This window comes from Tinamus guttatus, unplaced genomic scaffold (assembly GCF_059628265.1).
Source record: "Tinamus guttatus ecotype Peru unplaced genomic scaffold, ASM5962826v1 Tinamus_guttatus_pri_ptg000459l, whole genome shotgun sequence".
NCBI lineage: Eukaryota > Metazoa > Chordata > Aves > Tinamiformes > Tinamidae > Tinamus > Tinamus guttatus.
Window position 1 is genome coordinate 3,523,317 of NW_028288993.1, and position 16,259 is coordinate 3,539,575.

Consider the following 16,259-nt stretch of genomic DNA (forward strand, 5'->3'; position numbering starts at 1 on the left):
CTGCTGCCAGCAATCATTTGAATGTAGAATCATATGTGTTTTCCTTAGTTCTTGCTGCTTGAAAATATGGTTTATTTCAAGTTATCCTTAGCATTAGCTTTTGCAGAGTTGGTGTAATGCAGAAAGTTTCTCCTGTGCGTTCCCCTCCACCTGTTCCAGCAAAGGATGGAGCAACTGTGCGCGTGAAGGGGCGAGTGCGCGATCTAATGGTCAGAGCAGAACAGGCTCTGAGGTTTCAAAAGATGCTCACTCACTGTGCTAGTTATTTGTTGGATGGCTTAAGGTATTATAAAATGATGGCTTTTCTTCTGGAAAGTGTAGCCTATTGAGAACTGAAAGACTTAAACTTAGTCTTCCTTTGTCTGTATGGAAGTCATAAGAGAAAAAGCTAGGCTTTTGGTGAAAGTATTTCATAACAACAAAATTAACGTTTGAGACAGATAATTGTGTGACTAACAGATGCAGTCTGAGATTGAGGAAGATGTAAAAAGTGCACACACAACTGCAAAAAAAAAAAAAAAAAACAGAAACCAAAACAAACCTTGCGCTAAATCATCAGCTAGATTCTGCTAGAAGCCTGAAAGAAATCGCTTACAACAGTACCGTTCCACCTAGCTGGCATGTGCATTGAGATTATTTTGTTTTGTAGCATTTGGCATATCTTGTTGCGTTAAGTGTCCTTGATTATTCACTATTTTGTTATGCCATGACAACTTTAACAGACTAGAAAGCTACTTTCACCTCTTGGGCAGCTGTATTTCTTATGTTTTAGGAGAAAATCATTATTTGTTAGCCAGAACATTTATGATTCCTTTGGCATTGCCACATTCTCTCAATTTTAAAACGATTCACTATGTTTCTTCTGGTTCTCTGATTGCAGGAAAGCCAATATTTTCAGTGGACATTCATCCAGATGGGACCAAGTTTGCAACAGGAGGACAAGGTATGCCTGTGTACTGACAGAATTTTGGCTGTAGTCTGAAGGCAGAATTTTGGTCTATAATAATCTTGTGTCCTCACTGCACTTTAATCTTTTTGGCCCTTTTAAAATACATTTCTTATATCATCAAGAAGCAGATAATTACCTAAGTCATTAATATGTCTTGAAAAGTGCTGTTGTTGCTAGAGTAGGCAGGGTCATTGTTTCTGATGTACTTATCCTCTTGAGCATCAGTTGACGTAGTAGCTGAGTAGTTAAGATAGTTGAGTTGTAAACATACTGGCCACGTTGCCTTTATATCTGAAGAGGAATGGAATGTGAAGTTGGGTTTTTGAAAAACTGCCTAGTGGAATTATTGGGACAAAAAAAATCCACTTATGCAAATTGAATTGTTCAAGAAATTTAAGCTAAAATATTGTTTGGATTACTACAGTGAATGATTTTTGTATTGAAGTATTCAATTAAGTTTGTTGAATGTCTCTCATTAAACACAATTTGATTATAAATAGTACATTCTTGTAGTTGGCATTGCTGTTAGGTATACTGTGTTATTTCTTTTTTTTCCCTTGAAGTTGGCTGTATAACTTAGTTTTTAATAGTTTCAAGAAAAACACTTCTGAGTACACATAATTGAATCAGAATGGCATCTATTATTAAGTATTTCCAAAGCTCCCACTGCAGTAGTGCCTAAGTGCTACTGTCTGTTCTGAAACGGAGAGTAGTTTGAAAATCTCTTTTGCTTTTTACGTGGCTTTTTGTTCATCTGCAGGCCAGGATTCTGGGAAAGTTGTGATCTGGAATATGGCTCCTGTCCTGAAAGAGGAAGATGAAAAGAATGAAAATATCCCCAAGATGCTTTGTCAGATGGACAATCACTTAGGTAACATAGGTTCTTTGTACTGACTGTACGTAATTTGCCAAACCTTAAGCACTACATCTGTTTTTAATTACAAAAAATAATGCCCTGTCCAATGGTGAAAGTCAATAAAATACAGCAGAGCACTCTCAGACTCCATGTATTTTTTAAAAATATTCAGCAGAACATGTTGTTAAGCTATGGAAAAATATTTAGAGAAATATAGAAGTATTTCTGGGAATCTCTTCCTTAGGAACCTTTTCAATTGTGTCCACACAACTGAAAATAGTAATTCACCGATAATTCTTTTATTCCTGTTTCTTACAAACTTTCTTTTCTACATTTCAGCTTGTGTGAACTGTGTGCGATGGTCCAACAATGGAGTTTACTTGGCTTCAGGGGGAGATGACAAGCTGATTATGGTGTGGAAAAGAGCTGCGTAAGCATGTTTTTCCCTTTGCAGTTCTGTGTTTTATTCCAGGCAGGTTACTCTGTCAAGTCTGTTACTGTTTCTCCCCTTTGCCAGCCTTTTGCAAGTTCCCTGATTCACATTATGCGCATGGAGCTGAAATCCGTAAGATCCAATTACTGATATTGGAGATTTGTTCTTTTATCCTGTCTCTTGGCCTGCAGTGTCTCTCTGCATGGCAGGTCAAGTTCAGGCATCTTCCTCTGTCCTTGAATAAAGTTTGTCAAAGAGACTTAGAGTTATCTTAAATATTACTGTTTTTTATTATCTATAGACTAATTTTAATAACAAAAATTACTTTCTATAAAAAATAAAATTTTTGCATTTCGATTTTCTACTCAGTTATTTTTGCAATGAAAATAGAAGTGTGCTCTCTTTAGGAAGAAACATCTTGATGAAGAAGTTGGTATGGTTCTATTGATAATTCTCTTGTTCCTATGTTAATTAGGTATATTGGACCCAGTACTGTGTTTGGTTCTAGTAGCAAACTTACTAATGTTGAGCAGTGGAGGTGTGTATCAATTCTCAGAAGCCATTCGGGAGGTAAGTTAAAACGTGCAGAGTGAACCTGATCTAAATGTATTTGTTGCATAATTCTCTTAAAACCTGTACTTTTGGTGGTGAGTTGGTAATAGCTTTTAAGAGCTACTATGGAAATCTATTAGAAAATGTCATTTTCAATCAAATTTCAGTTTTCATACAAGTAACTTATGGCAAACTGTGTACTGGAGAAATGAGTAACTAAAGAATTTCATTCATTATTTGTTAAGTAAAAATGAACCTGAATAAGGTAAACTGCTGTGGGTTTTTTTGTGTTGTTTTGAAATATATGTCCCTAGTTATAGTGGAGAGTCCCCTGGTTGACCAAAACAGTTGTGTAAACCAAGAAATGTTGGTTTTATTTGGGGAAAAAAAAAGTGTAAGTGCAAATACAAAAGATGAAAAACAAAACACTCCCCCTTGTTAATGTTTACTATGATTAAACCCAAGACTTTTTTCCAGCATGCATGAACTGATGGAAATAAGTTCTTGCAATAGCTGCCGTTGCTTTCACATTTAAAACATAGCAAAAAATATACCTTATACAGTATACTAGTGCTTTCTATAGTCTCTAAGTGTTGCAGTCTCTACCTTGACTTTTTTTTTCGTGTGTGTGTTCCCTGTTGTACATTACAAATGGGAGTGTCTTGCTCTCCCAAATTGTCATGTTCTTTCTCTTTCTATAGTGAGACTCTAATGCTTTCTCAGTGATTGGAAATAGCATTGTCACAAATTCTTTTTTAGTAGAATATTGATTCTCTGCCTGCCAACAATGTCTTATATGGAAACATTTGGGTTTTTATACAGATGTCATGGATGTAGCATGGTCTCCTCATGATGCCTGGCTGGCATCGTGCAGTGTGGATAACACTGTTGTCATCTGGAATGCTGTCAAATTTCCAGGTGAGAAATCTTATCCTTTAGATGGGTAGGGGTGGAACTGACAAACTCCTCTTTGTCCTTAACTCCATCTTTTCTCATAGTAACAAATGTTCTCAAGGCTTCCCTTTGGCTGTTTTCTATTATTCTGCAGTGCTGGCAGTTCATACAGTCCCAAGGCCAGGTGCAGCTAGTCAGTCCGTGGGACAGTTTATGTGGCTCGCGAGGTCTGCAGCAGCCGGGAGCATTTGCCCCTGTTTGGCTAGTTCTCTTCACGTGGCCCAGTGCAGGCTCAGGCTCCCATTACATGATGCACAGACACCGTGGCGTGTTTTAGGATTGCTTCCCTTAATACCCAATAATATCAGATATTATTGGTTAATATCAGAGTTGTTATTGTGTCGAGCTATGTAGCCTGTGCAGTGTTCTCAGCCTTTTGTTTAACAGTATGATAAGCAAAAGATTGACTGAAAATAGGTTACCTGGTCTGTCAGGCTTCCTTATCCTTTCAGTCATAACTTAATTCATGTTTGGTGCACAAAGTTAGGCTTGCTATGATGGTCTTTAGGTCTAGAGGAAAAAATGGAAGTTTAATGGAAATTCCAATTAAACTGCTGCTTTCCATAGCATGAAAGTGCTCTTCTAGGGTGCCTGGGTTCTGCTAGTCTCACAGCTCTTATCTATTTCTTATATAGAGTTTTGCACTTATTATTCTAGCTAGAGTTTTCTTTATTACGTTTGTGTATCATTCTTAGTTTAAATATGAACTCCAGTTTGGTTGGTGTGTTGATATTTGTATATTTAAAAAGAGGTTATATTTAATATGCTGTTTAAAGAAGATCTATCCTGGAAGAAATACAGCATCCATTCCGTATTTTCAAGGTGTGTTTGTTTTTTTTGTTGTGTGTGTGCTCAGAAATTCTTGCCACTTTGAAGGGACATTCTGGCTTGGTTAAAGGACTGACTTGGGATCCTGTAGGAAAATATATTGCCTCTCAAGCTGATGACCGAAGCTTGAAGGTGTGGCGGACCATGGACTGGCAGCTGGAAACAAGCATCACAAAACCTTTTGATGAGGTATGAGCATTTTACAGTAGCCTTTTGAAACTGTGATTACTGGAATTGCTTTTAGTAAGAGATAAAATTCCTGAATTTGTTTATAATTTATATTAAAATCATTTGTTTGCCCTATGCAGACACTTTTAAAGCTGTGCCATGCTTTTGTCTTGTTTTCCAGTGCGGAGGGACAACGCACGTGTTGCGTCTCAGCTGGTCACCTGATGGTCACTATCTTGTTTCTGCTCATGCCATGAATAATTCTGGACCTACTGCTCAGATTATTGAGAGAGATGGATGGAAAACCAACATGGACTTTGTAGGGCATCGGAAGGCAGTTACAGTAGTGGTGAGCAAGCAGTAGTAATTTCTCTGAAGCAAAATGTTTAAAACGTGCTTTCTGGTAATATTACACATAAATGGACAATAACTGGAGGTAGGTATAGTATTAGTAAAGGTAACGCATGGTGGTGTTCAAAAACATCATCTTTAATGTTGTAATCAAGTAATCAGCCTGCTCTTGAGGTAAGAAAACCAGATGTAGAAGAAAACATTAGCAACACCAGAAACTAACTCAGTTTAGTGACTTGGTTGAAGTGACTTGGGTTTCTGGTGTGTTCCTGTTTGCTAGTAAGAGTAGTATTCTTTAGCTTTTCCTAATAGCTTTAGTAGTATTCCTGTTAAGGCATTTAGAAGGACGTATGAAAGCATATGTCCGTTGTAAAGGCAGGTTTATAGACTTTGCTTCCATGAAATGCCAGTATTTTCACTTCAGAGTATCAAACTTTAAAGTAGCTACTCTAATGTAATTACTATAATACATCTTGTGTTATCTTGCTTGTCCAGAAATTCAATCCAAAAATCTTCAAGAAGAAACAAAAGAATGGGAGTTCCACCAAGTCAAGTTGTCCTTACTGCTGTTGTGCTGTTGGTAGCAAGGATCGATCTCTCTCTGTCTGGGTAAACTTTTTTTTCCTGCTTTCTTTCACTAATGTGGTCATTTGGATAGCTTGAATGTTTAGCACAAAGGTCATGTGTACAGCATTAGAGTCTTATAATTAGATTCATGTTTAGTTTTTTATTCTCTCTGGTATTAGCGGATTAGCTGGGGGAAGTGGGTTGGCATTAATTCATTTCAGGAATTCAGCATTCTAGAGGCAAAGAGCAGCTAGAACATGATGACAGGGTAAGCTGCCCTGGTTGTAATGCAGCCAGGAGAGTAATGCATTGCTGCAGCCAATAAACATAGTTTAGCCCAGTTTTCTTCCTTTTACCCATTTTCCTTGTGAGTATAAAAAGAAAAAGTTTTTATTGTTATTCCATGTTTAGCCCGCCTATACTATGATAATTCTTAGAGACAAACTTTGTCACCCTTCCTCTTATAGGTAGGAGAGTAATATAGCAGGCACGGCTTAGCTCTTTCTATGTATATACATGCCTCATCTGCCTGCTTTACGTGGCTTCTGCCTTCACTTTGGAAATGACTGTGAAAGAGAGTGAGCTTTTAAAATATGCTTTCAAGTTTTCGGTATACATGAAGTCTTTTAGTCTACACTAAAATTGTATTTTGTCTGAGGAAAGATTAGCTATTCTTGCATTTACAGCTGCAAGATTGGTTGTTTGGTGATTACAAAGAGGGGGAAATCAGTTCAACTGATTGTAGTGCTTTGTGATGAGAGCCTATGCCAAAAAACACCAATTGCTAACTATGGTCTACTATTTATAGATTCAAGTGTGATATTTATCCATCAATCACTAAATGCATAACACTAAATCTGTTTCTGGCAATGCTACCAGTGCATACTCACATCAAAGTATCATTCTAAGTATATTTTGCTTTCTGTTTATACTGTGATTTCATGTAGAGTGCCTGTTGAGGTTAGACTAGGTATTGTGGAGATGCAAATCAGGGCAATCTTTAAGAAGACTTGAGAACTAAAGATATATAAGTATGCAACACAGTTCTGTGACTGAAACATAAAAGAAATAACAACTGGAAACCATGCACTTCTGGGTACCCACGAACGTGAAACGTCCCTGACCACATGGACCTCTCCTGCTCCATTTTACTTGTACTATACTTAATAGCACTGTAGCTACAAAGTCCATTGCTTTAATATTAGCTTACATGACCTCACATTTAGAGCAAATTATTGGGAATTTCCATACTCAGTTCTCTATTACTAAGGTGATCTATCAGTGTGGAGGAGTACTTTTAAAAAATAAGTGAGTTAATTTCCTTTTGCTGTTGACTGGCTTCTGTGGAGTGGAGGAGTAGCCTAAATGAGGGTGTGGAATCCAAATCAGTGTTCTCTCTCTCTTGTGCTGGCAGTTTGCAACATCCTTAATTCAATAAAGCTTAGAATAGAAGCTGCCTTTAGCATTTATGAAATTACTTTTTGACTGGTAGAGTTGTATGAATGCAGTGCAAAAGGCTAGGTTTGTTAATAAATTCAGTCTGTGTTTCAGAAGGAGGCGAGAGTTGAGTATCAGCCATGCTTCTTCAAAGCTTTTCTGTTCTAGTCATAGAATTGCTAACTTCTACGTTTCTGAGTTCTACTTCTTCTATTTTAAGCTCACGTGTTTGAAACGACCTTTAGTCGTCATACATGAACTGTTTGACAAGTCTATCATGGACATCTCCTGGTAAGTGCTGCTGTGTGTATGTGTTAAAGCCAAAATGTTATTGACAGCTTTAGTTATATAAATTAACTGGAAATTCCTTAAATGGTACAGATGAGAGCTGCTTGAACCCAAACACTTCTGCAGTTTCTGATTTTGCTGCAACATCTTTTGTAGTGACGTTACTAATATGCAATCACTTCCACTGAGCTCGTTTAGAATTAGAGCTAAATCAAAGCTGATGAATTTAACATATGATACAATAAAATACCTGTGGAATGACTCCTGTTTAAGACTATATATTAAAAAATTGGTATGGAAGGTGTATCTCATTTTAAAAACTCAGGCCCACAGTGTCATGTTATGTGCGTTATGTCTTTGAAAAGTTACTACATGGCAGACTTACGGAAATTCAGACTGATCCTTCAAGGCCAAGCCTTCCTTCCTGCTTAAGGATACAAGTTATCTTGTATCCAAAGAGGAAAAAAGTATGTGTGGTGGGTGGGTAGGCGGGTGTGTGGTTTTTTTTGTTGTTGTTGTTTTTTTCTCCTTATTTTTCTATTTCCCCTCCCCCCCTCTTCCCTCACGCAAGCACATAAACACAGAGAAGCTGGTGGAGTATTTCCATGTAGAAAAAAAAAAAGTAAATGTAATTACTCTGATCATTTGAGAAGAATGTGTTTACACGCTGGTATTACAGTGCCTCATGAAGGATGCAGACTGCACTGTAGTAAAGAGTAGCTGAGGTTGTTCAGGTAGCAAGCCTAGGAGAAGGGGTAGTGAAACTTTTACACCCAACTACACTCCTACCAAATACGGCACTGAAAGTAGCAGAAGGGCAAGTGCTGAGCTTTCCTAGGAGGCTGCAGGACATGTCTGTAGTGACCTGGATTGAACAGGACAGCCCCTTTTCCCAGCAGTCTGTGATCCCAAATCCTATTTTCTCTTTTCATGGTAACTGTTGCTTCCTCCTTTCCTGCTTTCTTCCCAGCCTGTTGTAGCACAATCAGGGCAGTGCCAAATGCTAACAGAAAGCATGGGGGGGGTTCAGAGTTTAGGTGTATATGCAGGGCTGCTCAAGTCATTCTTTGAACACAGCCCCAATGTGAACTCCCAGAGCCCTGTCATAGTTCACGCTGTCCACCTTGGGCTGGCCCCTTTGGTGCCCCAGCGGAGTGGGATATCCCTTCTCTGCTCAGCCTGCTGCCCTAGCTGTCCTGAAACCCACCTCTTGCTGTCTGCTTCAGAAAACACAGCAGTCGGGAGCACGACCCCAGTCTTGCCGAAGTCTTGGGCTCTCCATGACTCTGTTTCCAATTAGCTCTTCCAGTTTATATCCTCCAGGTTCTCCCGTCTGCCACAGCAGTCGAGCTGCATCTTCCTTCTTCCTTCCTCAAGGACTGCACTCCTTTCTCTCTCCAGAGTGTGAAGCCTGAATTTAAACCTGCCCTCTGTCCACAAACAAACAAAAGAACAAAACCCACGAAACAAAAAACTCACACATGCCAAAGATAAACCAAGACTGGAGCAAGATGGAGGGAGGAGGGTGTGGGGTGAATACAGCTCGACACAAGAAGTGCTGAAGGGAGGAGGACAGGCTCTTTGAGGACAAGATATAAGGGAACTACACTAGAGAAATAGCATCCCATTAGTGGGGTCTGCCTCACTAACTAAACTAACTAAAACAAAAACACCTACTCTTAAAAGAATAAAAATAATAACAAAAAAAAAGCAGTGGCTCTTTATTCCCTGTGAGCTTTGAATAAAAAGTGACAAATACCTGAAACCGCTCACCCAATAAATGATAAAGAGAAATATTTTATGTCCATACATCGGGTAATTTAGAGCTACAGGTTCTGAGGAAGAAAAGAGTAATAACTTTCTCAAAATATGCACACAGCTGGTTGCACAGTTGGTCTTGATTCTAGCACTTCTTAACTTTTGAAACAATACCTGCACAGCTATTACTGTCTTGGGATTTTGTGCTGTAAATGTTAAAGCTTACAGATGTGTAGCATCTTGTTTTCTCTGTGCCCCAGACATTTTATATGGAGCTTAATAAAGCACCTGTAAGAGCTTTTCAAAACATTTTGCTTTTCATTAATAAATTAAGGCTTAAAAGTCAACAAGTGGAATATTTCATGAGAGCTGTTGTTGTAGTACAATAGCTTTGAGTAGTTTTGTTTTCCTGTAGTTTTCCTTAATTCCTCATCTGCAAATTGCACACTTTTCATGGCATAGTCATTGGGAATAATAGCTGGTTAACAGTTTATGTGTTTGTGGGATATTTTGGAGAGACAAAAGATCTTCTGGAGCTTGTTATTTTATATCCTGTTTACAAATTCAAATGTATGGCTAAAGTAATATGCAGTGTTCCAGAAGCATGTTCCAGTCCTTCCCCAATTCTAAAACTGGACCAAATAAATTTGGAGAAACTTAATACTTAAAATAGTTATAGCTGTCGGTTTCTATTTCAGTTTCAGACTTGCATCCATCATTAAAGTTCCTGCTCTCCTTTATGTGCCATTGACCTCTAGATCCAAGCAATTATTATATGACAACTTCTTGGCACTTCTACATGCAAAGCAAGCAGAAAACTCCTCAACAAGGTTTTTATCACTTTTCGAAGTGGTAGTATTGGTGGTTAACCTAATCACACAATGTTGAGGCTAGTTCCTCTGAATGTGATACAGTCAGGACAACCACCACCACCACCACCACCACCACACACATATACACCCACACACACACACACACACACGCACACACAAAGCTGTTTTCAAACACCTCCAGATGAATCTATATATTATATTTCTAATCCTTACAGGGCTGATTCTGCCTACTGTCTTTTCCTCTTCTGTTCTCCATAACAAGTCATGGATAAACCAGCCCTGTCCCTGTCTCTCCAAGCTCTGTGACGCCAGCTGCTGGATTAACAGTCAAAAACTCCTCATTGATAGTTTTTGTTTTTTTGTGGGGGAGTGCCTTTTTTTTAATGTTCTGTTAAGGCTGCAATGTATAGTTCCTGCCATTGTCCTATTTCTGTCCAAGAAAACCTTTGAGATCTCCAGAAGAGTGATTATAACATATCTCCAAATGCAAACGCACATGCATTTTGCTTAAAAACCATGAATGACACAATCAAATCTTGCTTTCTTTTCATTGCTGTCATTTCAGATAATTATGATAAAGAAGAGTTATTTTAGCTAACATACAGGTTCTCTTAGTCTCTTCCCCTCTTTTTTCCTGTCTTGTTTATTTTAAATACTAAGCTCCATGTAGGTATGGGCTATCTGTTATTTATTTCTCATGCATGATGAAGCTGCATCTTCCGTGGGCTTCTAGCTACTATCCCAACATTGTAATTCCAAGGTTTAACAAAGTGTGGATCTATTGCTTAGCTGCTGAAGGCCCTTTTCTTTACATAAAAACGTCTTTAAAACACTAATTGTTCAAACAGCTTCTACAGCAAGCGTATTTATCTTTCCTTGTTTATGGTGAGCAGTTTGCTTTATATTCTGTTCCACCTCTACAGAAAAGTTTTTGTAGTACTGATCATGTCGGGGTAGGTGTGTTGTTCTCCAGCCACCTTGCTGAGTGCCCTCTCAGATTTGCCACCTCTGGAACCCAAGGTCCTGCTGTCCATCACTTTCTCCTTGCTGTCCCATTTCTCTGGTTCCATCACTAGTTGCTGTGTTAATAAATCTTATGCTTCATGTATTTATTTTTTATTGTTTATTGGATTGCCCTTTAGCATCAATTAAAAAAAATAAAAACAAAATCTTTATTTCGTTTAGGACCCTTAATGGACTTGGTATCTTAGTATGTTCCATGGATGGATCAGTGGCATTTTTGGACTTTTCACAAGATGAACTTGGAGATCCACTCAGTGAGGAGGAAAAGGTACACTAATCACTCAAAGATTCTGTGATAGTCCACATACAATGTATTGATTCATTAAAACATTTATTTATATTTAATATATAATATATATATAATATATATTTAATATAATATATATAATAATATATAAAATATATATTAATAATAATATTATAATATATTATAATATATAATATATAATATATTATATATATTATATTATAATATATATTATAATATATATTAATAATAATATATAATTATATATATAATATATTATTATATATATAATATATTTATATTTATATATATACATCTATTTATAGAAGTATGTAGTGACTTTTATATGAAAGAAAAATGTGTTCTTGTCTACTTTCAAAACAGAACTAAAAAAGAGTAGTCAGGCTAATAAAAAGAATTAGCAATACTAGTTTCTACTCTGGAAAGAAAGTCTACTTGGAAAGCGTCCATTTGCTTACTCATCATTATACATTTTAAGTAATCATTTGGCCAAGAGAACAAGGAGTGGGTCACTCAAAACATTTTGAAATTACTGCTTGACTTGTTTATATGCAAGTCTCTTTTTAAGCTGGTTTGCTGTTGCCTGTTTTGGGTGGGGTTCTTTGCCTTTTTTCCTTCTCTCTTACTGCTATTACCAACTAAAGCTTTGTATTCCAATTAATTTAGTTATTGATTTAGTGTTAGCTGAAAATATAAATAAATAAAACTCTTTCACACATAAGTTATATAGAGGATTTGCATTTTATTGATTCCAGTAGACCTGTGTAACTCCTTTACAGCATTATCAGTGATGTCATGGCAGCAGTTATAGTCACTCCTCTGCTGTGGTACGTTTTTAACACCCACAGAGCAATATCCATCAGTCCACCTATGGTAAAAGCCTGGCAATAATGACTGAAGCTCAGTTGTCTACTACCATTATTGAGAATCCAGAGATGCTCAAGTATCAGCAGAGACAACAGCAGCAGCAAGTGGAACAGAAGAATGCATCGATAAGGGAAGCAGCTGGAACGGCAACAGCGGCTCCCAAAGTGGCAAGCATGGTTAATGGGGAGAGTTTGGAGGACATTAGAAAGGTAGGTGCTCTTGGATGGTCACTTTATAGTGTCAAGTACTAAGTCAGTAAGTATCAAACCGGTTGTTATGAAAACACCTGTACATTTCTGCACCTGTACTCACATTGTAGGGCAGCTTTCAATATGTGAATGGGCCCGTTGACAATCTTAGTATTTGCTAGTATTTGAAGATTTAAAATGCTTTAAGTTGAATTAAGATCATGTAGGAAGAGGTTTGTGGATGTTTCTATGATGTGTGTTAATTTCTGGATGTGCAGAAAGGAAATCACAGGCGGCTAAAAGTAGTCTGGCTATAGAAGTGTACTGTAATGTCTCTAGGAGAGAGGTTGGGAGCATTAATTCCTTCCTAAACACAGGAGAACAATTTTAATGAAGGATTCAGTGCACACAGATGAGAATGTTTCAGGCTTGTCTTTGTAAGGTGGAAAGCAAATTACATTCTCCAAAAATGCCAAGTCTAAAGATGGCTAAGTATATAATTAAAAATGCGTGTTTTAAGGGCAAAAATCTTTTGTATTGTGGTATGGCCTGAGAGCAGTACTCAGAATTAGAATTCTGTTGTACTTTGTACTATAAAAACTTATGTTCAAAAAAAATCCATTATTGGTGAAAAAAAGTTGCAGTACTAAAATATAATATGCTTGCATAAATACGAATATAAATTGAGCCAGCATTTACACAATAAGAGTGCAATTCACTCATTATGCAGAAAAAAAAACTTCCGCTAACAAATCTGAATGAGTTACATGAAAGATGTTCCAAAATTATCTGTTAGCTGAGGTTAAAAACCTAAACTTTTCTATTTGTCAGAAACAATAATGAAATGTGTTTCCCAACAGAATCTCTTAAAAAAGCAAGTTGAAACACGGACAGCAGATGGTCGGAGAAGGATCACGCCTCTCTGCATAGCTCAGCTGGACACTGGGTACATTTGGAAGTAGTTTTTAAAAATCATTCCTAACCTTTTTATATGGATTTTCTTTTCCTGATGCACACTAAGAACTTGGACCTGTTTTAATCTCATGGTGTCTTAAAACGTTTTCTGGGAATATCCTGCAAGTACTTACCTATGAATGTGATTCGTCTGTGTTCTGCTACTTGTGAAATCTGAGAATAATTTGTAAGTTGTTAGAACTGAAAGAATGGCTGCCAATTTTAAACTCCTAATGGATAAGGTTAATTCCCGTGATCTACCACTATAGATGAGTGAAAACTATTCTAAGGTACTTCATGTTCCTATCTCCATTACTACCTACTGGCTTTAGCTTGATTTTAAATAAGAGGAATGACAATAAGAGGTATTTTTAAAGGTTGGGTATGTGTATCATATGTGGAAAAGGGAATAATGACATGAATATTGTAGTTAAAAAGATAATATTTGAAGTCTTTCAGAGAAAATATATTTGTTGTTTTTTCTGTCTTTCTGCTTAGGAATTTTCTCTTTTGAAGTATTTCAGAGAAAATGTATTTGTTGTTTTGTCTGTCTTTTTGCTTAGGGATTTTTCTACAGCGTTTTTCAATAGCATCCCAATATCTGGATCTCTGGCTGGCTCAATGATGTCTTCTCAAAGTAACCAGCAACTCTTGTCATTAGATTCTAATGCAGCCAATTCCCTTAATACTTCAAAGCCTTCTGTAGAGCCAACAGCAGCCAGTATAAAGCCAACAGATGATACAGCAAATAAAGATGGGTCAGTATTTGCAGAAATGTTGTTTCTCGTTTATATCACGTCCTATGAGTTTTAATTCTCCTTTACAGTTCTGCAAGCAAGTAATTATTAAAGTGGTTTCCCTATCCCAAAACTTCAAGAATCTAACATTCCTGCAAACATCAAGGTTTTATCAATATTTGTTTACACTCTGAAGAGCAATTAAAGTCTTGTGTTTAGTACTGAAAATGAACTTTGGTGCAATGAGCTCTACAGCTGATTTTGTGCTAATGCTCTAACAAACTGGCTTGCTTATAGCATACTGGCTTGCTATCAGTAAATAAAAGCTTTCCCAGCACTGGAAGTTTTCATCAGATTCTATCCTATATCCCTTAAATCTCCTTTCCTCAAATGTGATGCTGCTTTTGTATAATCAGATGAGAGAGAGAAAAGTGATTGTCAGTGCACATGTGCTGTTTGGACAGAATTTCTTTCAATTTTACTTGTGTGGTAACACTAATTCGGCTTCCTCTTCTCAATGCCACCACTGTTTTTATAAGACTTGCAAGAGTATAGTGTTGCTGGAACCTCTACCTTTCCAATTTAGTTGAGATTGGCCAGGTTAAAAAATGAGTAGACTGTGAGGGATGATTGACAGACAAAACAATTAAATCTCCTTACCTTTAGAAATTGGGGTTCAAACTGCTTTTTAACATCAGTAGTCTTAGAGCTGTTCTTTGCTCTGAATGAACTGAAAAATCTCAAAAGTAAACAGTTACTCAAAAAAAGAGATCTCTGGAATGTTTTAGTATGGGGAAAACATAATCCTTTGCCTTAGAGTTATACTTGGAAAAGGCCTAAGAATTGCTTTGGATTCTTCAACCAGAACAACAGAATTAAAACCTGACATGAAATGTTTCAGCTCAGATTGTTTGATTGGTTAAACAAAGAAATACAATCTTATAATGGAAAGTTCTTGGTGAGTAGTAGATAGGCTACTATCTGGATAGTAGATTAATTAAGTAGCGTTTCCAGTTTTAAGTAATGATCCTTTCTGGATACTTAGGCATAATATGAAAACATTTCTGAATTAAAAATATATTTAACTGATTTCTTTTTTATGTATCTTGATTATATCTGTGCAACAGCATCAAGATCTTAAATTGTAAACACAAACAGCTTTTGAGAATAGGTCATGCTTAGAAGATACTGACACATGAAAGGTGAAAAAAGCATATAATAATTCATGTATGTAGAAGTATGTAGAATGAAAGACTTTAAATAGGATTTCTAGTCAGTATAATGAATGTTGGCTCGTTATTGTGAATTACAGAGGTAATAAACACTAAATTTATTTCAATATATTTTTTCTGTCCCTTTTTTTGACAGTGTAAATGCTACCTCTGCTTTAGCTGTTCCTCTTGCACCATCTTCCTCTGTGCTGACAACTCCATCCAAGATTGAACCCATGAAAGCATTTGATTCTAGATTTACAGAACGATCCAAAGCCACCTCAGGGACTGCTGTAGTAACAAATACAAATCAGACTGTTGTGGACAGGTAAGATATAGCACAAAGACCATAAAAAGGAGAGTAGCATAGAGAGTTAAGTGCTTGATTCTCTGTAGTATGGATGTCATGGTGCTGGTATTCTGGAAATTGTCCTAGGTCTCTTCCACAGATGGAAGGAAGGAGAGCTGCGAATAGGTAAAACTCTTTGCTGCCATTGTGCCTTTGTGTGTTTGTCTCTAGTGTGTGTGATACCAAGCAGACTCTTAAAGGATAATTTCACTCTAAATTCCTGTTAAAAGAGGCTGTTAGTGTATGTGTGTGTGCATGCCTTCATGTGCGGCCGCATGCATGCGTGTGCTGCTTAGAAAACACAAGTGCCCAGCCTGCGTGTCTCTGCAAGAACGGGCTTTGCTTCAGAACAAGCTTCCGTACACGGCTGCAGAGGCCGATCATAGCACCTGCAGATTTTGCTATGAAGGCATGTGGAAAAGACACTTTGATTTTTAAGGTTTTTGGCTCCATGTTTGATTTTATTTTAGAGGTTTCGATCTATAGGATTGAAAAAAAAAAAAGTAAAATATTTTTCCTAAATATCTTCATGTTTTTATAAAATAGTGTATGATACAGAGGAAAGTTGTATTAAACTTCTCTTATAACTTTCTAATGTGTCACTAAAATTATGGATAAGAGAATTGTTTGGCATAATTCAGATGCCCCGAAACAGAGTGGGGATGGGGGGTTGACTTATGCAGGATAT

The 16,259-nt window shown here is 37.1% G+C and overlaps 1 protein-coding gene across 2 annotated transcripts in view; it reads left to right on the forward strand.

Moving 5' to 3' along the window:
- HIRA (histone cell cycle regulator) overlaps positions 1 to 16,259 on the forward strand; it is a 32,094-nt gene that overhangs the window by 7,233 nt on the left and 8,602 nt on the right. Inside the window, exons 2-16 of one of the 2 annotated variants that reach the window (XM_088532325.1) lie at positions 881 to 943; positions 1,710 to 1,820; positions 2,145 to 2,235; positions 2,714 to 2,808; positions 3,613 to 3,708; positions 4,601 to 4,761; positions 4,922 to 5,089; positions 5,587 to 5,700; positions 7,316 to 7,386; positions 11,160 to 11,265; positions 12,114 to 12,341; positions 13,181 to 13,266; positions 13,838 to 14,032; positions 15,380 to 15,550; positions 15,659 to 15,697. In XM_088532325.1, the coding sequence (XP_088388451.1) occupies positions 881 to 943; positions 1,710 to 1,820; positions 2,145 to 2,235; positions 2,714 to 2,808; positions 3,613 to 3,708; positions 4,601 to 4,761; positions 4,922 to 5,089; positions 5,587 to 5,700; positions 7,316 to 7,386; positions 11,160 to 11,265; positions 12,114 to 12,341; positions 13,181 to 13,266; positions 13,838 to 14,032; positions 15,380 to 15,550; positions 15,659 to 15,697 (1,795 nt within the window). The remainder of the gene's footprint in view (positions 1 to 880; positions 944 to 1,709; positions 1,821 to 2,144; positions 2,236 to 2,713; positions 2,809 to 3,612; positions 3,709 to 4,600; positions 4,762 to 4,921; positions 5,090 to 5,586; positions 5,701 to 7,315; positions 7,387 to 11,159; positions 11,266 to 12,113; positions 12,342 to 13,180; positions 13,267 to 13,837; positions 14,033 to 15,379; positions 15,551 to 15,658; positions 15,698 to 16,259) is intronic. The other variant, XM_088532326.1, reaches the window with a different exon arrangement.